General features: G+C 42.6%; 1 protein-coding gene across 1 annotated transcript in view; it reads left to right on the top strand.

The window, feature by feature from the left end:
• The window catches only part of nlgn3a (neuroligin 3a), an 88925-nt gene that overhangs the window by 46511 nt on the left and 15729 nt on the right, over nt 1–26685 (top strand). Inside the window, exon 5 of the mRNA XM_070836535.1 lies at nt 4493–4678. Within this exon, the coding sequence (XP_070692636.1) occupies nt 4493–4678 (186 nt within the window). The remainder of the gene's footprint in view (nt 1–4492; nt 4679–26685) is intronic.

The following is a 26685-nucleotide window of genomic DNA, read 5'->3' as shown; positions in this document are numbered from 1 at the left end:
GGGGAGTACCAAAGGAGAGTTTGGACACAGACGGCCTTGTTAACCAGCACCCGCAAAGAGGGAGAGGATGAGAGGGAGAAAGAAACAGGGAAAAGGCAAAGTAAAAGCGAGAATGAATCTAGCAGAAAGCCAAAAACCGTTCCCTCAGTTACGTCACCGCTGTTATTCCCATCCTCCTTCTCCTCCTCCTCCTCTCTTTTCCTCTACTCCTCCCTATCCGTTCCCTCCATCTGTCCCAATGTAAGCTCACTCTTTAGCTCAATAACAAGCTTTTGCCCTCCCCCTCCCCCTCTCTCACCCTCTTCTCACCCTCCACCATTACTTTACACACATTCCATTATCTGGGAGACCAGGCTAAGAGAGATGTCTGGGGTCGGAGCGATCATTATCATCATCTCTTTCCGCCACACTGTGAGTTATAGCCCACCGTATAGGAAACATGGCTAAAGGAAATCACTGCCAGGCTCAGGAGGAAACGCAGACACTCAGTTTAAACTGAGATAGTGGCACATGCTTATTGATAGAAAAGGATCAGGCCGCAAACCGCATTATGTGGCATCACGCTCGGCGCTGGCTTTTTTGGAAAAATAAACTCACTCTCGCTGATATTCAGGTGATGCAATGATTGTGGCTGGTGTGTGAAAATGTGTGGAAATGGAAAGGGGCTGAAATTGAGTGCCGATCTCCTGGTCTCTGAACATCAGTGTCCGCTGCTCATGTATTGCTTCTGGTGCAGTGACTGAAGCTCAAACGCTGCAGAGAGGGGACCATGTTATGCCGAATATATCAAGTGACCCTTTGGACTTGTTAAGGTGACAAGGGCGGCTACGTTCCTCGTAAGGGGAGCTGTACTACATACACACAATGTTTTGTCCAGCAAGGACGATGCAAGGTGACAGGTGCGACCTGACCTGGCTGCGACCAGTCCACGGTCGCCCGCTGCCACTCCGGCTGAGATCAGGACTGAATTTCTGCCTCTGTGCTGCCACAAGGAGAAAATACCAGTTCTTCATACAGCAGAAAGGCACCACATCACTGTCAAGGATAAACAGCTTTGAGACATGATACTAAAACACATCATGTAATCAGACAGGAAAAATTACAGTTGTAACATGCAGAGAAAGAGCACAGAATCACTGTTATTAACTCATACAGTTTGAGGTGAATGAGAAACTACATCTCCATTCCAGCTGACATGTGTAGACAGGTTAAATGCCACTCTTGGGAATCGTTGTTTCAAGGATTGAGACAGTTTTACAAGTTATTTCTTGGCATTACCTTTTGCAAGTGATGTTTTCTCAACAGATCTTATTAGATACATTTCGGATGTAGCGCGCTTGATTTAAGAAAGTTGACTTCATGAAAATCGGGTATATGTTTCCTTTGACCTGGTGTAGTTGAACTTCAGCACATTCAAAACATTTTCCACCGAACCACTTTATATACAAAACAATGTCTTATTTTATAAAGAGAGAAAAGCAAACCATAAGCGATGTTGGACTTCAGCCCAAAAGTATATGGCTTGGGTTTCACCTCAGTTATTGAGACTGACTTTTAAAAAAAACATACCACATTTAATCTGCAATTTGTTACAGAGCTCACAACAGGCAAGATTAATATTGTCACAAATGATTAAATTAGTACAAATTAATTTGTATGCACTTTACTTACAGTATCAGATCAACTAGAACTATTTACAGTTTAATGATTATTTTATGTTAGTTGAATTAACTTCACTTGGGACACTGTAATTGTGTATACCGTTTGTGCCAAAGTTAATTGGTCAGATCATTTAAAAGAGAATTTGCATATAAATTTGAATTCAGGCAGCTAACAAAGATGGATATAATGTGATTACACTTTATAATTAAAAGCTTATTGTAAAGCGGCACCTAGTGTATTAAAAATCTCAGTTAAAAGTAGGGTTGAGTAGCGCAGTCAAGCACATAACCAGCCTGACCAGATAGTTCAAAAGCTCTGAGCTGCAGCCCAGAATCTCAAGGTCCTGTGTAGGAGTGAGCTGTGAACACATAGTGCACTGCACATCACGGTTCATGTGCAGCCAAAGCCCACGCAGTGCTGATGAGATAGGGATCATCTGCTAGATCTGGAAATCTATAACCCAATCCCTGGTGAGTAAGCAGCTTCAGAAATTTAGGTAAATCAAACAAGAGATAAATAGAAAATATGTAGTGTGTTTTATGTGTCATTACTTAAACAGTTCTTGGACCTTATTCCAGCAAAGCAAACAGAAAGCCCAGCGGTGGTACACAGGTGATGAACATAAAGAAATAGTCATGAAACAAAAAAGACCAAACACCTCCAGAGCACAAACATAAACACAATGAACAGCCTCCTATAAATGTAAAAATAGAAATAGCCAAGCATAAAAACAATTACTTCGCTATCTTAATTGTTTTCCAAAGAAAATACTTCCTGTCACCTTTCCAATTAAAATGTAACCAGCAGCTATATTAGATGTATTTTTGAACGGTGCCTGCAGCATGTCTTGTTGTCTAAGATATTGGATTCTACCCCTACATTTTAATGACCAGTTTCATTTATAGATGCAGAGGAATCAACGTGGCTAAACAAAAAGTCACCAAAGACTGAGCACTGAGCACTGCTTTATTGTGCCAGCTGGGGATCCAGCTCTAATGATTTACATTTTATCATTTAGTAATTCCTCATAATATAATGCCAAATGAATAATGTTTACTATATCTTTTCAATTAGGCTAACAGTTGCACAGAATGCCTTTCACTCGCCAGTCTCCGGACATTTCTTAACGCATCTGACATACACTTGGTGAAGAGTGAACCATTTCGCAAATGAGGGTTATTCTGGGAGAGTCACGTCTCCTCTCTCCTCATAGCACCCGGGAGAGGGTTGTAAAAGCTGTTGTCCTTTAGTTATGACGGAACGCGAGGAGGAGCCGCAAGAGAAAAAGAAAAGCTCTTCAATTGGAGTCCTCCTCTCTCCTCTCTCTGTCTGTGTCCGTCTCTGTTCCTCTGCCTGTCTCTTTCACTCTCTCTCTCTCTGCATGTGCCCTGCTGCTCTGTCATCCTCAGGGATGCGTCTGAAGGAGACCATCTGTTGATCCATTTGTCTGCTGCTTTGCTTCCTGTGCCACCGCCTCTCTCCTATCGATGATCAGGCCTGGCCTTTCCCCTGCCCACCCTCTTTGTCGCTGCCAACAGGCACTCTGGGTGAGGCGGACGCGCTGTAGGGGGTGGGGCAGGAGGCTGTGCCCTGTAGTCGCTGATTCACACAAAGACAGGAAATAGGGATTGGCAGACATGCATAGTTTTTGTACGTACATTCCACAAACACCTAATGAGCCCAGAGCAGCTGCTTTCTGATCTGTGTTTATCTAAAGTGAGCATTGCTGTGCTGACCTGAGTCAAAAAAACACACCTTGAATTGCTGAAATCAGAAGTATTCCCTTTTTCCCCCCTTAGGACTTCAACACAGAGAGCTCATCATTATATGGAAGCACAGACCATGAAATAGATGTTAGAAACAATGTTGAGATGCTGACTGGAGGCTTCACAAGCATTCACCACCAACACATTTATTGCTTGTGAAATGTTTGGCAGTGTCGCCACTAAAGAGAGGGGGGGTCTTGGTTTCCACGCATGTCTCCTAGTTGTCACCTCGCATGCATGCTCAAGGGTTTGATGGACACTGAGTCCACCGTGGGGACTTTCTGGGATTGCGTGCCTTTGATCTTCTCCCACGACTCTCGATTACCCATCATTCAGCAGGGCTTAGGCCCTGGAGAGCAGCTGGAAGAGGGTGGTGTGTTAACATGAGCTCTGATGTACCCAAGAGAGACTCACTGTCCAACTCAGACATCACATCGCAGATTACACAGACACGGAAGAAAATGTGCTCAGATAGTGCCTGTTGTGAATGTTTAGGGTGTGAGAGAGAATCGAAATATGTCAGAGGAAGTTGGTAGCTGTGATATATAATGAGGTCGCAGTCCATATGGAGGGCAATAATATTGTAAATCTTATTATCGCGTCTTTTTCGGTCCATCTGTGGACTTTTCATGGATTTGTAAGGTTTTCATCAGGACTGTTCAATATGTCTGATGATGGGTGTTCACCCAGAGTGACATGTCATTGATTTCCCATAAGGTGCAGATGACATGTGGTTACACGCACACCTATTTTACCAACAGCCGTGTCGTCCAATAAGTCATGATTTCACCGCTGCTGTCACCTGGCATGATGGTTCTTCTCAGAAACCTGGGATGGGTTTAGTCATTGCAGATGACCTTTTATCCTGCAGGTGCATGTGGAAAATAAATAGCCATGGCATATTGCATGTGCAGGTTGCAGACCACATACTTTTTTATTTTGGTCAAGTCCACATTTAGATATGCATAACAACGTGATTTATTTCAGTAGCTGACTCTAGGTGGGCTTTTGAATAGTCTTAATCTATATGCGTGTGTGTCTATGTGCGTGTGCGTGTGTTGTAGGCTTCCTCAGTACTGGTGACCAGGCTGCTAAAGGGAACTACGGACTCCTGGACCAGATCCAGGCTTTAAGGTGGATCAGCGAGAACATCGGCTTCTTCGGAGGAGACTCCAACCGCATCACTGTGTTCGGTTCTGGGATCGGAGCTTCCTGCGTCAGCCTGCTCACCCTCTCCCACCACTCTGAAGGTACAGTACAGAGGGGGGGAGGGGTGATACAGCTGTGGAGCTCATGCCTGCTGGTGTGTAGGCTGCTTGATATTAGAAACTGGCGATGCAGCCAGCGAGTTACTGAGTAATGTAGTCCACTGTACTATACAGCATAACAAATGTTTTAGGAAACAGGAGTTTGCATTTAAATGATTTCTATGTTCATTCCCACCTGGAAATTGAAATTCCATAGTAGATTTCGTACCGTATGTGAATCTTGATGTACTCTGCTGGTTTGCTAGTATCCCTCCCAATGTCAGAAACAAACACGTAGGTATAATATGTCTTGTAAGCAAGATAAAAAAAGACATGGTGTACAAGGGGGAGCTTTTTAGTGGCAGCCACAGTCATGCTAAATGACACACACACACTCTCACTGTTCTCTTTGTAAGTGATGTTGTTTATCTGCCGGCTACATTCATACCACTTCATGATGATTTATTGCCCATGTTGGCCATGTCTTTAATACTACATGCAGCATGTGCGCTTATCCTGGACATGCAATAAACATCCCTCATACTCACTGTCCTCTAATGCATCATTGAATTAAGTTGGAGGCTGACTGCGCATAGGTAAGTTCTTGCAGGAAGTGCTTTGGCTTAAGTATTTCTATTGAGCTCCATCAACAAATTGCATCCTACAGAACCACATGGACACCACATCATCCTTAGCCTGGAATTATTACAGTCAGTGGTGTATTTGTCCGTCCATTTAAAAGCCGGCTGTTTAGCATTTAAATAATGTTGTGTACATGACAGGTTATCAGCATGTTAAGGTGTTGTTGCTGTGTTTTTAATGCACCGTTTATGTGGTAGTAATTTCTCCAAATGAGAAATCTGTACATTCTACCACGCTCACATAACCTGCTTGTGAACATGTTAACAAGCCACAAACATGCTGCTTTGGACACACATGGTTGGAAATGTAACACGGTGCTTTTACTGTACATTACACGGAAGTGAATTACATTAAAGGAATCACTGTGGCATTAAATAGAGAAGTGGTCTTAAGTAATACTGTGGTCAGGAGGCTCGCCATCACACACACAGTGACTGACACTCATACACGCAGGATTTTTGTTCTTGTCACTAGGAAGAGTAAAATCTCCAATGTGCATTCGAAAGCGGTCATTTGGGCTGCTCTCCTGTGGTCCCCATTACAGTTTCAGGGATTTGTGATGTGTTTTGCGTTCTCCAATTTGCATTTAAGTGTTACTAATTGCCTTGATTTCCTCCAATGAATGATGACTGCTTTTGGATTGAATTTTTACCATAAATGCCTTTTTTATTCATACTCCATAATGCTACGCTCCATGTAGCATGTTATTATACTGCCAGTGAAACCATCTCCTCTGCCTCCTAGTAAATTGGATATTACCGGGTCTGTTTTTTCCCCCGAATGGAAATGTATGCCCCACTGATGGGATAAAAAAAGAGCCAGTAAAACTTGAGGGATCCTAGGAAATTGAAACAGGAAGCCTTCTATCACGCCAGGACTCTTGCTGCGAATGTTACCAATGGCAATCAGATTTCACACAGTCTCTCTCGGAGCACAGATTGTTGTAATTATATAAAGTTTAGGACTGGAGTGGGCTGCAGAATGTGACAGGAAATCCAAGTGAAGAAATGTCTTTTTTGCACCTGCTTTCACAGTCTCCGCTGTACTCTACCCCTCCACTCCTCATCCTCCCCCTCTCCTATAGTCTTAACTGTTGAAGTGAAAACTGGTAGGATGGCCTTGTTGCTAAGACAACGCAATAAACAAGAAAGGAATCAAAGTGTCTGGATCCGCATAGCAGTGAAAATTGAACTAAAAATCTATAATCAAATGAATTATACACTGTGGCATAAGCACACCTGGTTTCAGGTGGCCTCTGGTAATGGCTTTGTGTAATCATTTCCTATCCATGTCAGGCAGAGCGCCTTATATTGAGTTTCCTACTTTGCACTCTGAATGGAAATTAAGTCAGGGAACAAGATTGTAAACAATATATCATTGGCCCACCTCACCTACTGATATGATTTTGTTTTTTTCCAACTTGCTTACAAATAAAAATTCATACTCTATCTGTAGAAATGGAGGTAGTGGTGTCACATTGAATGTGATCTTTGAATCCAGGAGTAGCATGAGGGAGGATACGATATAGAAACTAGCATGCGATGCACATGTCTACATGCACCATATGCTCGCATTTGCACACAAACATTTTCCTTTGACTGCTGCTCAAATGCAGGATAACAAGGCCCAGGTAAAAAAAAAAAAAAAAAGAAAAGAAAAGAAAAAGTAAATCAGCGATGACACACTGTTCTGGAGCTCCCTGGTGTGTCGGTGTATTTAATGACAGTATTCCCACTCTTACTGTACACAGTCTGTCACCACTGCCTACAGTGCATAGACTTTCCATCTAACAGAGGCTCCTTTTATGCCTGTTGGTGGCAGAGTGACAACTTACTTCAGATGCTCCATGCTCCTCCTGAAGCCTATTTAATAAGCTGGATCCTCCTATATCATCCTAGCCCTCCGGCCTCTCTCTTTGATTGCTTGCTCCTCTGGCCTGGCCTTGGTGTCGTCTCCATGTGGGCGTGCCGAGGGCTCCAGTCAGAGGGTACATCCATCACCGAGCCTTCCCCCTTCTGGCCTGGGTGGAGGCTGGCCTGGATGTCCTCTCGTGAGGGCTGGATTTTTTAGACCCGTGTCCCTGCCCAGCCTCCTCCATCTAATCTCCTCCTCACTGCACCCATCTGTCTCCCTGCCTTCACAGACAGTAAAAGCATGCAAGGGACACACACTTTCTCTCCATGTGCCAGTGCATCTCTCTCGCTTTCCCCCTCTCTGGGTTTCTGCTCCCAAGTCTGCAGCATGTGTGGTGCGTTGCTATTAATAAGATGGCTGCCTTGTCTGCTATGTGGCAAGTAATCTAGCAGCACATCTGAGACTTTGGAAGCAGAATGGTCATTAAAAACGCAGTCTCTCTCGGCAGGAGAGTGTATTTGACCAGCTTATTAAATGTAGCTCAACAGTTGTGTTCCCACAGAGGGAAATCTCTGTCCCCATCTTCTTTTTCTCCAGCTTCAAACAGAAAACGGCTGAAGAAGTTCAGAAGCAAGGACATTAGCCAGTCCCATGTATTATCTATCTGGCATCGCGCAGGCACTAATTGAACATGCAGATTTGGCTTTTTTCCTATCTCCTAATAATCATTATGATATAAAAAGTGAGATGGCTCATCCGTACATGAACAGAATACCAAGTAGTTAATGACTCAGACATGTGTATTTGAACATATATCTCTTTGTGCATGTGATTAAGAGAGTTGTTATAGCTGCTTTCCCTTCACAACCTACAGAAAACACACTATATATCTACGCACATGTGTCTGCATCAGTGTGTGTATGCCAGCTGTCCATGTTATGCGCATGCAAGCGTGTCTATTCACGGGGCACACATGAGGGAAGACCTAGTTGTAAAGCCGCTGAAGGTCGTTTGGTTTCTTTTTTTTCCCCTCTCTTCCTGTAAGCAATCAGGATAAAAGCTCCGCTTCTGAGGAAGTGCTCCCCTTTTAATGGAACGTCTTGGACATTAAAGACAGCTAGTGTGGAGGATCCTTCATGCCAATGTCAGCTTTCATTTTTATTAAGACTTCTGGGTTATTGAGGACCATAAATGTGCATGTTAAATGCCTGGGTTTTATTACAGCAGTGCAATGACTACCAAGGTTTTTTTTAATGCAAGACACCACCTAGCAAACACTGAAACCTCTTGAACCATGAGTATTAAGAGGGCAGTGTGACAGGTACTAGGTTTTCAGCAAAGGGTAACAAGTTTTTATATCAATTTAGTGTGAAGGATAGTATCGTCAGTGATTTAGTAGAGGAATGCATCATGGGATGTGAAGAAATCGAGGATCAGACAGATTGAAAAACCCAAATGGCATGGCAGGACATTTTTCTCAAATCAAATCTGAAGTATTAACTTTATTAATAGCTGCTCTTTATAGTGAACTACTTGCTGTGGATGTTCTGACTGGAATTTATGATTCATCCAGTCTTGGACAGGATGTGCCTTGGAAGTCACAGGACTTGATGTATTACTGTACAGTTTCCTCCAGCTGATTGGGTGAGAAACTGGAGTCTCTGTTAGAGTGGCTTGATTGTGTTGTAATGATTACAGTGACACACAAACTGTCATGTCCTTGATGATCAAGTATGGTCAAGTCGGTGAATCATCTGAGGGCAAAATGGCTGGCAAGGAAAAGCTCTAATATCTGAAACACACGCATCTTAGTGAACGAGACAGTTGTTACCGTTATTGCTGTACATCATACGTCAGAAATTTAGAACTGCACTTATTAGAGGATTAGGTCAAATGATAAAACAGAGTTGATGAAAGTATAATTCATTTGGTAGTATATAATAAATTATAAATTATATGTCACCTCACAAACTTGAATTGCTGATAAGATAAAGTGCATTTAATTTGGTCATTTTTATCTATTTCTATCTATTTTTATTTTGTATTAAGTTATGTCCTTTTATCCATCGATAATATAGGTGTCCTATATTCAACATGTGAAAGAGCTCTGTATATTAGTGTGAGTGCGATGTATGATATTTAAAGCACTATGTAATGTAATGTAAATTAACTGGCAACTATTTTTATAATCAACAAATAATCATTTAATTAATTTGTAAAGCAAAATGCAAAAAAAAATAAATCCACTGATTTTAGATCAGCAAATGTTAGTAATGTTATTTGCTGATGTACATTTGCCGATATTTTTGTATTTTCTCATATTTGATGGAGCTATTTGCTTTATCAGTAATCACAATAATATTGCAGCCCTAAACATGTGCCAGACTTCCTTTATACCTTGCTTGTGACATGGCAGGGTGAATTATTGTCAGTTGCTCATCATTTTAATGAGTACCTCCACCTGTTTGTCTTCACATTGAAGTTTGGGGAAAAGCTCCCTGTAAGGTTTTGTCTGGACCCTCTTGAGATTCCACTGCACAAATCAGTGCCAATGACTACTGAGCTGTTTCTGGCATGTACTTAACTCGTGGACCTATACAGGAAGGAAATAAGACTGACAACAATGTTTATTGGACCTCGAATCAATCTGCCTCTGTCAATCTTGCTGATACAGTGCTGCCGTTGTGGGATTCAAAGCGTGCATTGCCATGAGCCTCTAACCTCTGCTCTGACAATCATTTACCAAGTACATGCAGGATTGTAGTTGTCCTCAGAGGGAACAACACAAATGCTGTTGTAGCGTAGCTGCTGGGAATTGTGAGGATGTGCTGAGCCTTGAGAACTTTTGTAGTCATTCATTGCTGTATCTTGAGATATCGACACGTAATCTAAGGCTAATATAAATGTTGCTCCAAATTACTGTATCTTACAGAGTTGAGACTCAATATGGCAACAGGCCTTGTAGATGAAGAGTGTGTGAGTGTTACACTACATCACTGCTTTAACTGTAATGTTACATCTGGGTATGACCTTTGAAAATAACGTGTGGGTTTCCTCTCTGAAATGAGGCCCATGGGAGGTTCTCCTTGTGGAATGGCCTACAGGCCTGCACTCCCCCACTCCATAATGTCCCTGTGCTGAGCTCTCAGCGTACAGATCTGGAGGTGTGATCCATCCACACTCAGTGTTGACTTCATTTCTGTGGGCTCAGGCATCCTGTAGCAGCCATCCATCGCCTGTGGAGTTTAGCATCAAATAAAGGCACCTTGCAAGTGCAGGAATGTGAATTGGAGTCACCGGGAAAGATAGCTGCATAACCACATCCCTGGGATGTTATTCATACACGATGCAGCTGCCATTGTTGTGCAAATGTCTAGTGCTTGAGAGGAACCAGGGACAATTGTCGAAGTTGAATAGACCCCATTTCTGAGGTGTCAAAGGCATTCAGCAACTCGACACTGTAAAGTTACCTGGGTGTTTGGGGCAACGGAATGCCTCCATCTCAAGGTTTGATTTGGCTGTTTGCTGAAGGGTGTCTGTGCATCTCAGGGTGTGAAAAAGGCCTATGCGAGATGAGAGAATGGGGACGCGCCTTGTCAGGTGCCGTATTCTTCCACCTCGATTGACAAGAGCGATAATTAAACCAGGGGGATGCCATCTCTGCGGAGCAAGAATGCTTGTATTTATTTACGCTGACTACTCGGCTTTGTTACATGCCATATAGTGTGGCCGTCATTGTGTGGAAAAAGCAAAGTGCTTTTAACAAGTGGCCTATGTGGCATTTTTCAGTCACTCTTTGAGCGGCAATGTCTTTGACTTTGTACAGCAAAGCAAAATTGCTTTACTTTTACAAAACAAAGATGGAGGATTATTCACTAACTAAAAGGTATTACTCCTTTTTGAACTTGAATGAAACTGGAAATGGCCTAATTCAGGTAGCAAATAGCTTTTTTCTCTTCAGTATTCAGCGTTGCAAAGAGGAAATGGAGCCAAAGTTCTATTGAGCAGAAGTAAAAAGGAGGACCCGCAGAGTAATGTTAGGTGGGAGGGTGTGAGGTGTTATTAGTGTAAAGATGACTCCACCGAGGTCAGAGCCAGTTTGAGGTTACACTCTAGAAAATAATATCCAGTTGGGCTGTCCATCAGAGAAATGCAGCTTTACCTATCCCAAGCCAGAAGAAAGCAGAGGAACGAAGAATTGACAAATGGCCCGAAAACAGTGAAGGCAGTTCATTCAGGTAGTTCAGCCATCAGTCTGTCTCTGCTTGCAGCAGGTACTTGAGCCTATAAAGCATGGAGTTATAGGTGTTAAAGAGCGGAGCAGCAGGTCAGAGAAAGAGGCAGAGGATAATTGAGTACTTTGGTAAATCCATGCCTCCATCAACCAAGGCAATAGCTCAGTGCATCACATATACCTGTAGCCCCAGATTCACAACTGTACGAATGGGCTTTGGCAGCTTGAGCGACATGTGGCACACATGGGCTGTCTCAGCAATATTCTCCAAGACAATACAATGAGACCCATCTGGTGATGTATCGCCGAGATTGCTTTTGGAATCTAATCGCAGCTGATGAACGAGGTGACTACTGAATATGTCATCTGTTGATGACCTGCAATCCCCAGTGAAGATGCTGGCAAGTCATTAGTTCAGGTAGATGGCGTCTATGAATCATTCTTGATACATCATTATCAAGGGCGCATTCATACGCATCCTAATGGACAGTGACAGTAGTGGTGGAGGGGGAACGGTGGCTGCAGCTCCAGGCTGTGCCTCACCATTCTTTGATCCTGTTAGGCTTTAGATCAATTAAACCAATAGCTGCATCATATTGCCCCCAGACTGTCTCGTCTGTTTCCTGTCTTGATTGGTCTAATGACTTGATGGAGGTTTCAATCTGTCTGTCTGTCCACGAATTTTCCTCTACTCTTGCCATGACTCCACTACCTTAATCTCTGAGGCATTTTCATCAGCTCCTTTTCCCTGTACCTCATAGCAGTTTCTTTCTTTTTCCAGTACCCACCCTCCCCCATGTCTCTCTTTTTCGTCTTCTCACCATGTCTCCCTCTCTCTGCCTCGGTCTTTCTCTCTCTGGCACCAGTGTAAAGCATCCATTATAGAGTGATGCATGGGTGTCTGTGTGAGTGGGAGAGAGGGACTTGGCACTCCTCCTGCCCCACCTGCAGAGGAAGCACTGACAGCTGAGCACTGGGGGCTCATCTCTCCCCCTCCTCCTCCACCCATCTCCACATCTCCAATGACCGCCCTCCTCCTCTCACACCTTCTCTCTCTCTCTCTCTCTCCCTCACCCTCCCTTTATTCCCTGTTGTTCCACACACATTGGCCCAATTTCTGCCACCACTCACTCGTTTCCCTTGTGCTATTTTCACATTTCATTATGTCCATCCATCTTTTCATTTGCACTGTCTGTTCTGTCTTTTCGCCTTCTTCTCTGAACATTGTTATTTGTTTCTTTATTTTAACCCAGACTGTATAAGTGTTCATTATTCATTATGCATTCCACACTAGGCAACACGGCCGGCTGGATGCGTTGTTAAATAGACTGTTGTTTCCACGTTTGTCTGCCAGATGAACAACTATGGTGTAATTAGCTGAACTTTGCCCTTTAGTGATGACCATTAGCACTATGTGTTTGCTTGTTGTTGCTGACAGCTCACCTCTGTGGCTAGCTAGGTCAGTGCATCAGTATCCGTACATCTGTTTATCTCTGCTGAGAGAAAAGCGGCCAGTGCCTCTGCATGAGCAACAGAAACAAACTGTGGAACTGCTATGAAGCCACAACATGCTTGAGAGCACCGTCTCATTCCTCATTAATTTCACAAGTTTGCATAACATGTGATTTATGTACATCCTCTGCAGCGAGAAGGGAACATTAGCAGGTGTGTCAGACTGTTTCAGGTGATGTTTTTGAAACTTATACATTATTCTGAAATAGGAAATGTGTGACTGTGTGCTCACTTAATTCTGATATAACCACCTCATCTGCACAGAGAGTAAAAATACTTGTTTACTGAGTGATTATAGGCTTCTAGGAATATATCATTCTGTTTACTCAGAGCCTGCTTGCTACAGTCTGTGCTTACAGACAAAAAGATTTGGGAGGAAAATAATTTTTTCAGTGTGTGATAAGAAGTGTCGCATAGGAAAAACATCAGTCCAATTACTTGGACTAGAACTAAGCTAGTGTGATTTGTTTGGTGAGAGCCTATAACAATGTGATATAGAGAATGGGATGCATGTATGCCATCTGGATCCCCGTCACTGGCATAATGTGCTGTAAGTGTTGCAACGTGTTGTAATGTTCAACTGTCCACTGTGAGTGTGTGTATGTGTATGAACATGTGCACTTGCAGTCACAAGCTGTAGTCCGCCTACCAAGACATTCAATTCTGGGCAGTGCAAATGCGTTAGCCTTAGCTGTGAAATTTGCATAGTCTGAGCACAATGAAATCCCCAATGAGAGGAACTTCAGCAAACATGCTGACAAGCAGAAACCTCTACTATAAAGGGCCAACATTGTGCAACCTGACAAAAAGACTAAATCTTTAGCTCTCAGGCCCGCAAGGCTGTAATAGATTTTTAGCTTAGAGAAGTAACATAAGCTATAGATCCTTTCAGTGGTAAAAGAGAGTGAGTCACCAAATCGAATGCGACTGTCAGAGACCAACATTACCAATGTGCTATTTCACAACTTGAGGACAATTTCCTTCAGCAGCACAGGAAATTCTACGCCAAATTACAATGTACAGATTTGCTTAATAACTGAACAGAGAGGCTACCTGTTGCTGCAGACTGAAAGGATGAAATTGCAGTTCGACACTTGAACTTTATTTGAAATTAGCATCTATATGTTACAAATGAAGTATTATCTCAGGTGCAAGGCTGCCACTCAATCAATTAATGAGTTTCAAACTACCTGAATTGAAGATGAGGCGAGATGCTGTCCGACAGAGGCTGAGAGTTGTATTACGAACAGGAAATACGAGGAACCTGTGCAGCTCTGGGGTTACTGTTGGAGATTTGTGTACTGCGTACCTATTCAGATAGAGATCTCACTATCATCTGCCCACAAAGAAATGCAGCACAAATGCCCAACTGTTACAGTTTCAACAGTATTACCAGATTGGCCCACAGTGGATAATCTTGGAGCTACGATTCATCACTTGGTACAGCTGCTTAGTAGGAAAAGCCTTCCAATGCCATTTTAAAACCCCTATGTGAAGGATTTGAAAAATTCTGATTTAGGCTAGTGTAGAGTCCGATCTGGGGACCCTAACAACCATCTGGAATACTGAGGCCAAGTGCTTGTATTTTTTTTATTCTAGGAATATTAGGGAGTTCGGTGGTGTAAGAACAATCTACAGTCAAAATAAAATATATATATAGTGGTTATTTTATGAGGTTATTCCAAGAAAATAAAAAAAATATTCAGCATGTCTCCACTGAACTTATATTTCTTGCAGCATGGAGCGGCCTTGATTTAGCATTTAGACCTTCATGTTAAGGGATAAAACGGACTGCTTCATGTCTTGGGTCCATAATTTCCAAGGAAGTTTCCTGGAAAGAATCATGTAATTATTGGGAAAATGAAAAGACTGTTATCAGAGGACGTTATGTTAATTAAAGTTTAGTTAGTGGAGTTAATAAGTAGCCATTGATTTCCAGTGTAATTCCTTTATAAGAATTGCTCCATTTTAATAATGAAGCAGCCACAATTCTTACTAAGGTTGTTAAATTTTTCAACAAAATATATTTTCAAGATTCTACAATCACATAAAAAATCCATACATTAGTTACAGGTTTTAATGTTTCAAACCTTTGGTTAGCCTTCATTAAGGTTTTTATCCTGTGCGATTTCAGTAGAAAGCAGAATGATAGACGTATGTAGAGCAATTCAGGCAACAAGAAAATAGATTTGACTACAAAATTGATTATGTCCCCTGAAGGCTTTTATTGTGAAGCAGCTGCAGGAAGTGCTGAAGAAGCGTTTGCTGACAAAGCAGAGCAATGAAGTGGATCAAAAACCACTGAGGCTCCTATTTGTTAGATGAAAAGTAAGAGCAGGAATGTAGGTGTAAAACAAAACTCCTTATGTGACTCCTCAGATATCTGTGAGCCAACAAATGCAGATTAAAGCAAACACTAAACGCAAAGTTTTTCCTCAAATCTGTTAATGATGAGCAGTTTAGTATTCAACACAGTGGCAGACGTAGCTGTATGAAGAATGAACAGAAAAGAAATTGCAGAGTGCTCAAAACTCTTCCCACTTTCACACCTAAACACACCTGGCTAATTGCTGTAAAATACAAGTATACACTTTCAGAATCTCCCGCCAAGCTGTGCTGCAGTCCCGCGTTCAGCACGGCCCTTCATTTATAGCATGCAGCAGCCGTGACAGCTAAAGTGACTGCTCAACAAAGGCAAAAAGAGTCGCTGCAAACTAGTAAATCATGTATCATTTGAAGGTGACCTGGGCCCTCGACAGACAATTAAGCTTTTGACAGACTCCAACATTTCACGAAAACAAATACTGCTTTTTGCTAGCCAAGCATAATGCTGTATCATGTTTTTATAAAGTAAAAAATGGGCATCACTCCTGAAGCATTTCTCCTTGTTTAAGCGAAGGCTGTTTGAAGAGCATGCATCCTCCGCAGTATTTCACATGTTGACAAACCCATATGGCATGCCACTAATCTTGATGGATGCCCACCACGGTGAGCACTGCTCTTACTCTGGAGGATAATGAAATGTAGCAACATTCCACAAAAATCATCATGGTGATCTGTTTATTATCCATTATGAAAGGCATCATGGTGTCTGCTGTTTTCCACTTGGAAAAAACAATGCAAAGACAATGCCTATTTTCCCAACACACAGCGGGACAGAGTGCTCGTAAAAATGTCATGTGCTCGCCCTATGTGCTATTCTTAGGGTTCCCCTTAGAGCCACTATCTAATTGGAGCCTTGGCTGTCCTATCGGTGAAGCGATCCTCCTCACAGAGCTTTTCATGAGGCCTGTGAGTGACTGATATTTCCTGTTTGGGTGTCTATGGCTGTTCTCAGGCATGTCCCGGGACTCCTGCTCATCGGTGAGGGCTTCATTAGCCGGGGATGGGAGGTGGCAGCAGAGAGAGAACAGCTGTTTAGCTAACCACTTGCATTGTTAGCCAGCCTTCTCCGTATGCCTAACTGCCTAAATCCGTCCCCTAGCTGCTAATAGAATGCTCATTAGGAGAGGGGAGGGAGACTTGATGGGAAACAGCGCCACTGTGCCACAGCCCTTCCAGCCTTCACTACTCCTCCTCTCCCGCTGGTCTCTATTAAAGAGCTGTATGGAATAAAACCTCCCTCTGTGGACCAACTACCTATCCAGCCCATCCTGACCTTTCGTCCTGACCTCCTGGGGAATACAGAGGGCGTATGGGTACCTGAGTTCTCCTGTGAGACTGCCTCTACGATGCCCAAACATGCTCTTCACTTGAGACACTGAAAGATACAAGATTCAAATCCCCAGAGGATGGACAGATGATGCCTTCTGCTGCAAGCCCTGAAGAAAGAAAGTGTGTAGGATTTTTTTCTTTTCTTTCTGTCTCTTCTTTTTTTTTTTTTTTGGTAATTTCCCCCAAGCAGTATGGTGTTCAATTATTCAAACACTGTAGATTGTGTTGCTATAATTTGTCAGGAACCAAAAAGCAGAAGTCTCTTTCTCTGTGTCAAAACTGATGAAGCTGGCGAGGAGGAGAGAGAGCTGCGACATCAGAGATGGCGCTGTGAATATCTGATGCTGTTCAGTGGAACCGCTATAGATTAGTGCCAAAAAACACTGCAGCCCCCGCCACAGCCAAAACACATCCCTGGCTGAAAAAGGGTGGCCCATGTTTGATTAAAATTCAAACAGGAAAACATGTTACCATGGAAGTGCTTCATTGAATTAACAACATGCCAGTTGCTAACATTCCCTATGCAGAGATGCAGGCTAACATAGTGCACAGCGACGGGGGGGGGGGGGATAATGTGTGGTAGAACTGATATGCTTCAAGCTATTTACAGTAAATGACAGCAACAGTAGATTCTGCTGTGGGGAATAGTGTACACAGAATACATAATAGGCTCACATATGAATAATAATACCATATTGCCCAAATATAAGACAACCATTATAATAATCCCTTTCACAAAACCTTTTGTAAGATTAGAAGCACACAGATTTATACATATAATCTAATCTAATTTACATCTTTGAAATTCATCTTTGAGAACATGATGATTTATATTGTTAGATGAACTGTCGGGCTTCCATACTGTTCTTTGACGATTGTGGGCAATGTTGCAAATCAATGCACGGGAATGTTTTCTGTCAAACTGGACTTTTATGCAATTTCTCCATTAATGTGATCAAGTGTCTTGAATCGTCAGGTAATTAATTAGCTGGATTTGCTGGAACAGACAGTGTGGTCTGGCTGTTTTATTCCTGAACGCTTTCTCGGTTGATCTTATCAATGTGCTGCATAAATTATGTTATTATTATATAAACAGTGATAGAGTGATTCATCCATAGTGCTCTTTCCTATTTTAAATGAATTTTCAAGTCATTAAAGTACATTGAAATAGTGAATACATTTTGCAATCAAGTTATTTAAATCAAGTGCAAAAAACATGAATAACTATAGCCTACTGGTTTGACAAAACAGCCTCAACTCAAGGTCCACTTACTCGCTTTTCGCAGAGCTTTCAACCATTTTCATCAGCAGATGGAGTTTATTTGGTTTTCACGGAGATGCATCTGTTGACATGTGAGTTTAGTAGCTGTTAAGCATTTAAAGGACTTTTCATCCATCCATGGTTGAAAGCCCCACAAAAAGCTAGTAAGACGAACCTGTTTGAGGACTGTTTTGTCACATTACTATTTTGACAGTAAAGAATGAATTTAATGCTCATGGAGTAAGTATCCTTAATTCAGTTTTACCATTTTACCTGTCAGCTGTAATCAGTATATTTGTGTATTAACCATCATCAACACGCCAAAAAGCAACTAATGGTGCTGATCAAAATATTTTCCTCCTTGACTACTGTTCTTTTTTCTAGCAGTGAAAGGGAGGGAGGGAGAGATACAATAGCACAGAGTCAGACAGAGTAACAGAGAGTTTGAACGTGTGATGTCTCGTCCATAAATTTATTCAAGATGATTTTTCTCGAGAAAAAACAGTCACATATTTAGGCCAGTATGGTAATAGCAAATCAACATACCACCACATGACAATTCCAAGAAAAATTAGCTTTGGATTTTTTTTTGTTTTGTTTTTTAGATTTTTATTCCGTTGCACTGACAACAGTTTTCGGGTTGTCTGTCTGTCCATTCGTGCAGACATATGCATGTACATCATACATCCCATTCTCATGAATGCAATATCTCAGGAAACCCTGGAAGGAATTTCTTCAAATTTGGCACAAATGGCTACTTAGACTCAAGGATGAACTGATTAGACTTTGGGGGGTTAAAGGTCAAAGTCACTGTGACGTCACAAAGAATTCATTAGCTAATTTAGTCAAAACAGGATAAAATAATGAAGTCGTGACATTTTATATCCAAATATATCAGAATCAGTTTTATGATTATTATTATTATTATTAGCCAACTGTATATACACATATGGCCTTTTTCACCGCCGACGTTCTGATTTGGCCTAGTTGGAAAAGCACAGGTGTAGTAATAACTTAAACTTGAATAATTAACAGAATGGCTCGTTTGTGTTTAAATGTTCATGACAGTGAGTCATCGTGCACAATACCAGGATCCTGACACTGACACGTAGAAATTAAATTCAGTCATTCATTTTATTGAATGTTTTTCTTTTTAGTCTTGATCTTCTTTGAAAAAAGCCTATTGCAACAAATACAGACCCATATCAATACCCTACCCCATATGCCAATGATGACAATGGGAAATATGGTAAAGTAATACAACTTAATGTAAATTTGTTGTGGAAAAATGGAATTTTTTACCCTTAAAAACCTAATTAATTGTTTGGTTTTTTTTGGTGTTTGAAGGGCAATGTAGATACATATTTCCAACATGCTGATGAGCTTGTAACCATCATAATGAGTTATAATATTCAACATTTCAAAATTGAAAGCCATAAAAAGAACTCAAGTGTTCATTTCTAATCTGTGTGCTACAGTCTAGACCTGTATGTCATTTTCTTATGTGGCGATGGAAGCTGACAATGACACATTCTATAGTAATGGCAATATGCTCACCGATGCCACTCTGAAAAGAATGTCTGTGGGTGAGATATGTGTCAAGTGTTGTGACATTAGTTGCTGTTGAATATGTGTTGGCTTGACATTGAGAAAGTGGAGTGTGCCAGCATGCAGCCTAACTGATAGACGAGCACACTCGGTGTCACACACACAGAGCTCATCTCCACAGGCTCACATCGATACTGGACAAACATGGCGATCTGAGCACACAATACACACACTCACACACACACACACACACACACCTCTGACTAGGGCAGGTCCAGGCCCGTGGGATTTACTGTTGTTAAAGGTTGGCCTGCGTAAATATCCCCCCCATGCACAGCTCAGCTCCGCGCACACACAAACACACAAATATACACAGAGTGTACGTGTGCATGTAAGTCCACATACTCTCCCTCTCCAAGGGATTTCATGTGGCTGCAGCTGTGTGCCTACTGGCACTGGCAGCAAGAGACACAACAGAGAAGACAATATAGGGGAGCATATGAAAACAGACAGATTGCCATGAAAGGCATGTTACCATGGTCAAAACCTGGACAAAAACATGAGAAAGGAACCTGTGCACTCCCTGACACAGCCGGGATATTGCTTTTTTTCTTTGTTATTTTCTCTCCTCCACTGCCCACAGCCTGGTTTGTATGTAAAAGACTGATAATCTAAAGTGCGACCACTGAGGCAGAAAGGCAACTATTGAATGCCTTTCTTACCCCAGTGAGACAGTCACACATCTCCACAAGCAGCACGAAAAGTTCACCGGAATGCAGATGTGTGTATACGCACAAGGACCCACATGACATAAGCAAACAGAGTGACACTAGCAATATTCACACACACACACACACACACACACACACACACGCATATAGACACACAAATAAATAGTGAATGAGGCTGCCAGGGCCGGGGACGCGCTGCTCCTCACCACAGCTCAGCTCACAGCTCTCTGCCCTTGTGCCGGGACCTCAGCTTGTCACTCTACATTTTACTCCTTGCACCACCACTCCACTGTAAGCAGCCAACACAATTTTGGGTATTGAGGTGGTGAAGAAACTGTCCACCACTACCCATTTGGCCTTTTCAGAGCTTGACAGGGAGGACCTGAGGTAAAAATACACTGCATTCTGTTCTGCCAAAATTGAAAACGGCTGGAGTGCTTCTGTGAGAAGGGAATGTATATAGTCCTTGTTATAAGGCCGGCTGGTCTGAAATGAGGTTGACACGGCGCCAGACATTGAGATGTTTTCTGTCAGGCCATTTTTTTTGTTTCACCTGAAATTCAATATGATACTCTAATGTTCCAAATGGAGTCCGTGCAATGGATATTAATTACTTGTCCATTACGGTTTGTGACACTATCAATCTGTTATCAGCAGGCTACACCAATGACTCAAATTAACTGTCACTTCTCAATATCAGCCAAGTCATCTCCGTGCTTTATTGCCTTCATTACAATATTTCGTTCTTAAATGGTATCCTCATGAGATCGGACAGCAGCCAAGACGTTGGCGGACGCTAATACAAAAGATGGGTGCCACGGCATGTTTGTCTGCACAAAGTTGGTAAATATCAAAGTAAATGTCAGTGTCATCAAGCGCCTCGCGAGGAACAAGAATGTGTTGTGGACTTTAGGAAATAATGCAGCCATATCATGATCTCCTGAGGTTCATGTATATTTGATAGGGCCTGCCAGATGTGGCATTGGATGTGTGGATGTGTATCAGCAAGCAATCTCTCTCACATAGCTCAGAGAAATTAGATTTCATCTCAGGCCCCAAATCTAATACACAGGCTTATATTTACTCACAGTTGCAGAGCATCATAAGCCAATATGACCCTATAGAGTGGTGGCAGAGCTGCGCAAAATACAGTTAAATGAAAATGCTTTGAGCAAACTGTTCCGAAAGCCTTCTTAGCAATGGACTGGCTCAGAATGTAGTTGTTTCTGTTGCTCATTCAGTGTCAAAAGAAATGAAACAGTGGAAAAACGGCTGCAAATAAAAAAGCCTTTCAGTTTTTCTCACTGTCTCAGATTCAATAGGAAACAAATTGTTGTCGAATAGACCTGACAATTCTGCACCAGACTTGGAGGAAAACAGTTGTCTTCAATTCTAGTAGTAGAAGTTATTTGTGGTGAGGTATATTTCCAATTCTGTTTCTAATATCTTGGTTTTAGGAATTAAATCAACCAAATCACGTTGAAATTATTTCACAGCCTTTGTGTCGAGCTCGAGAACAGTGCATATTGGAGATGAAATGGTTTGCATGAGTCACCCAATGCATTGAGATGCTTGTGTCTCACAATGAATGCAAAGTCACAGTTAGCATGCGGGGTGCCATTTTCCTATGCAGAGAGCCTTTGCCTGCCTTGAATACTCTCGAGGGACAATGGCACCCACTGAGGAATTTTAAGGAGTCTTCTCTCTTTTTTCTTTTCTTTCCCCTCCTCTCTTATCCTCTCATGACCTCCTATTTTTTCCTCCCTCCCCTCTCCGTCTGTGACACAATGAGAATAGATGTTGGCAGCTTAGTTCATCCATATGTCTGTCTGTTTGTCTTGCTAAGATGTATTTTCTAGTTTGTAGCGCAGATAAATGTGTAGTCAGCACGCTTTTGTTTAGAGGAGGCAGAAATGATGGATCTCAGATTGATGAACACTTTGGTCAACACATTTTTAATCTCTATTACCAAAGTCAACATCTCAGCAACTCAGTGTATTTCCCAATCAAAATAAAAACATTTGAATGGATTGATTTAGATTAGTTTTGCAGCAGATCGATGCTCAGTGGCCGAATGCTGAGTTCAGATCGGCTGCACAAATAGCTCTTAATTGTTGGGATTTCCAGTTGACTTGATTTGTTCAGGTAGATTTTCAGGGAGCCGCTGCTGCCAAAGGACATACAGCAGGACATGTCATAACCCAATTGTCTCAACGTCCACTTACAGTAAGTGGCTATGGTGGCTAAAGAGTCTGCTGCAGTAATTGACTCAATGGGAGTTTACAGTATGAAACATGAGGCAGGGAAGGCAGACATAGCGCTCTCCAGGGATGGACTGTTGTGACAGTGCTGCTATATCCCCACTGTATTTCTCTCAGCACACAGTATACAGGCCGCTCATACACACACAAGCTGATGCACAAACACCCGACGAATGCACAAACACAGCAGCCTTCTTCTAAGCAGGCAATTCCACAGTTAGATGCTGGGATCATGTCTTTGAGCGCCTGCCCATCCCAGGCCAAGGGTTCCCTCTCAATCTTTAATGTGTGCCCAAGAAGGAGGGCAAGGTGAGGGCAACACATATCCATCCTATTTTGGTGTGCTGTTTGTGCGCCGCCTTGAATTAGACAGAGCTTGTGTGGCTTCTGGCTGCAGGGCGACTGGCATAATGGGCAGAACAGGGAACAGTGGTGTCAGGCGCTGTGAGAGAGGAACACACAGAGTGACATAGGCACAGCTAGAAGAATATGTTGACGCTGTTGGAGCCAGCGCCCAGCCTCACACGTTCATGCCTGGTACAACAGTTAATCAGCTCGGACGCTGCTGCTGGTGTGACCACTGACCCTAAAAGGCATTGGTAACGGGGGAGTCTTTCTAAAATGAAGAGTACTATAGTGCTGAGTGAGGCGCAGGAATTACAGTGCATCCAGGGCAGGTTTTTTTTTCTAAAGTCTCCTCTGGTTCTGCTTCATTAATGGTGGTTTAGATTAAAAGAGTTGTTGATGTTCTTGGTCAGAGAAAACAGGTTGCTGCCTACTAGGTGCTCTGTGTGTGGTGGCTAATGAGCTTCCTGAATTATGTGTGTGTGTGTGTGTGTGTGTTCATGCAAGGATGTTCGTGTGTGCATGCATGCTGGCCATTTATGTGGGTGGATACATATATTACATGCCTCCTGTAGGTTTTTTCTGCGTAGTTAGAGTAAGATTTGACTTGCCTAGAGACAAACAATTGATATGAGGAAGATGCATATGTGCAGCTAAGCCAACATGTTTATGCTGCGTGTGTTCATGAACACCCGCACATTGTTTGCCTGTATATAAACTACAATCAGATGTAATCGGGGACATATCCTTTTCTGAACCAGACTCAAAGGCTTGTAAGCAAGTGATCTGCTGTACTGGAAGACTGTAAAAAAAAAATGGCCAGGGTAAGCACTAAGCCTCCACCCACCTCCTGCTTTTAGCCAGCATGTGCGTATCCATCTCAGTTTCACCTCCCGTACCCCCACAGCTCACAGCTAATTTGTTTCTGCAAGACTTAGGCACTTAGATCGAGGTCTCTCTCCCTCTCTCCCCCTGCCTCCCTTTTTCCCTCTCCCTCCCTCCCTCCCTCTCTCTCTCTGTCACTCTTTCCTTCCTTCTTTGCTCTGAATCCTTCTGATTCCTCCCCCCTGGGGGGTGTACACCCCTTGCGATAATTTGTCACAAATGCAACTGCGCCCTCTCCGTGGCTTTCCTTGGCCCAAAAATGAGCTTCAGCCATCCCATCTGGCTGTCACAGGCAAGATGTCGCCAAGAATAGAAGCTTCCCATCCTTCCACATTTCATGGCTGAATTGTCATATTTGTGTGACTTATATCTTTGACCCTCCCATGCTAGACACATTTTACATCTGATTTGTACTTATAGAGCCTCGCCTCCTTGAAGTGAGTGCACTCTTTGTCTCGGGCTGTCACTGCTTGCTGCATATATAAAATTGAACCAAGCTTTTGGGGCTGCTATACAATCAGATGGGGTGTAAAACACGGTGCATATATTTAGAAACAACAGGAGTCAGATGTTTGTACTGTTACTACAGAGCAGCCAAATCTCCCATGAAAACCAGTGTCTGTGGGAGCTAAAGGCACTAATCATTTCCTCTCAGCACACTGATCTGAAATCTATTTGTGGACGCAGTAGGAGAAGAGAGAGGAAATCAGAAAACATCTTTAACAACTTGTCCCATCTAATGAGATTAGCAGAGCCGCTTACACAGTCATGACATGAAGATACACACAGATAACCCTGTAATAACTCATTATTCTTCCCATTTCCACATCGACGCCTAGTCAAGGCTCGCTGACAGTGCGTGTTGTTGTTGTGCATACACAGCTATCAGGCCAATCTAGGCACTGCAGCAATGTGGAGTGAGCTCGGTGAATACCGCCCCGAATGCCACTGCACAAAGAGAGCTAGCAGTAGAAGGACACTGAGATAGCATTCTCTGCTTTTCAGAGGCTGCAGCATTAGTGACACATGCATGAGTGCAAATGGAAAAAAATCACCGTGCAGGCTTTCTGTTTCTCTTGGTTTGGCAGGGAGGCTGCCTGGGAGAGGAGGAAAGAAATCAATTCAGTGTGTGTGTGTGCATGTGTCGTCATGAGAATGACTAGATAAGGTCCTAAAAAATACAAGAAACAGCCGAATGAATAGTAAGTGCAGTAAAGGGCATTTTCCTGCTATGGTTCAAGTGCATGTAAGATCAGTAATAATATAATACTGTCGAACAATCTCCTCCTTTGTTGAAACTTTTCTATCTTGGACGAGAGTCTCTGTTCTTGTCTTCAGAGAGCATTAGGCTTAACTTTGCCAGTCACCAGTTGTCAGCTAAAGAAGAGAGAGCCTTTTTTCTCCTGGTGTTTGTTGCATCCATCACACGCTTTGCCAGCAACTACAGCAAAGTACTTAAAAGCTGCCCTAACCTTCATTTTAATGTCATAAGACGTTGTTTAGCCAGTAGAGAGTGAGTGGGATCATAACCTGATCACATAGGAGTTTCAAATAAATATCAGTATTATCCTATTAAGATCCAATTTACTGTGTGGGACAATACAACACAGAAGAACCAAAAAGTTTAGGCAATCACAAAGAAGTTTTTGAAATTTCAGTTTAATCTGCTTCACTGTGAATAACAACATGCACTAATCTGAAAAGTCCCAAAACCAAGACACACTGCAATTTCTAAGCGGAAATAAATTCAGAGAATTAGTCTACAATTATTGTTTGACTCAGGTATGGTGTGCATGTCTGTGATTAGCAGCCAGATTGATGAGTTCAAGGAGGAGCGGTAGCCCTGTTGTGCTGTGCGTGCAGACAGAGGGAGGGTAGCGTGCATGTGATGATGAGGCCTGGAGTGTGTGGTATTGACCAGTGGATGTCACGTCGTGATTAGTAGGAGATATCACACTCGCTGGGCTCAGATGGACATCGATCCTGGAACCTGGGTACAGCCAGTCAATGGGGTCATTTTTATCCTCCTCTCCTCTCCTACTCTTGCCTCCTCCCCTTTTTGTTTCCTATTTCCCGTTTCCTATCCTCTCCCTCACTCATACCTTCATCTTTCCACTGCCTTCCTCTCCCTCCCTTTTTTCTCTTTTTTCCCTCTTTTCATTCTCTCCTTTGTTCTGCTTTCCCATTCCCTCCCTCTTCCTTCCATCCACCCTCATGGATCAAACTCTTTATCTGGCCTAAGCCACAGCCTGCAGGCAAGCAGGCAGTCTCTACAGAAGCTGGAGCAGAAGACCAACAGCTTCAAACAACATTATATAGGGCTGGCATGAAGCATGTCTCACACTGATAGATGAAAACACTGGCCCTGTCTCTATATGGACATGATGAAACATGAGCAGAGCAATCCTTCTGTTTCAAAGCCCACTGCTCTTCGCTTGTATATTGTTAAAACACCTCCTGGGACATAAGATGGACTTAAGTTTTGTAGGAATTAGGCAATCGTTAGCTTTTGTGTTCTGATTCAGGCAAAAACAAAGCAATCGCATTCTGGTTGGAAGATGGATTTTCTGTGGCGTGTGTCCCGTTGGATCATCTTTTATGAAATCAGTCCAGAGTAAATCTGGTTTAGAGGAAACACATGAAGCCAGGTAACGAGAATAGTTGCAGCCACAAAAGAGCAAGAAAACAAATAATGCATGCAATGAATCATAAGTAGTAAGACCCATTTGGGTACTGCTGTTTTATGTCATGTTCATTTTTAATGTTTAAGCGAACAAGTACTACAAATACCAGTCTTGCTTGAGTTAATGCTCACATACACACACACACACACACACACACACACACACACACACTGCCTGGATGCTTTTGTACTTGCAGTATCTCCCCTTAGCCTGAGGGCATCCACGATGTATATTCAAAGACACTACTACTGTCTCAGAAAGCTTCCTCTTTCCCTTTTACTGATTTCATCAGCATTGTCCGTTCTGAAGTTGACAAGTTTGATGTTGGGCGAAAATTTT

The sequence above is a fragment of the Pempheris klunzingeri genome, chromosome 9, assembly GCF_042242105.1.
Source record: "Pempheris klunzingeri isolate RE-2024b chromosome 9, fPemKlu1.hap1, whole genome shotgun sequence".
Classification (NCBI taxonomy): domain Eukaryota; kingdom Metazoa; phylum Chordata; class Actinopteri; order Acropomatiformes; family Pempheridae; genus Pempheris; species Pempheris klunzingeri.
The sequence above is the reverse complement of the archived record's forward strand: the minus strand, read 5'-3'. Positions and strand labels throughout refer to the sequence as shown.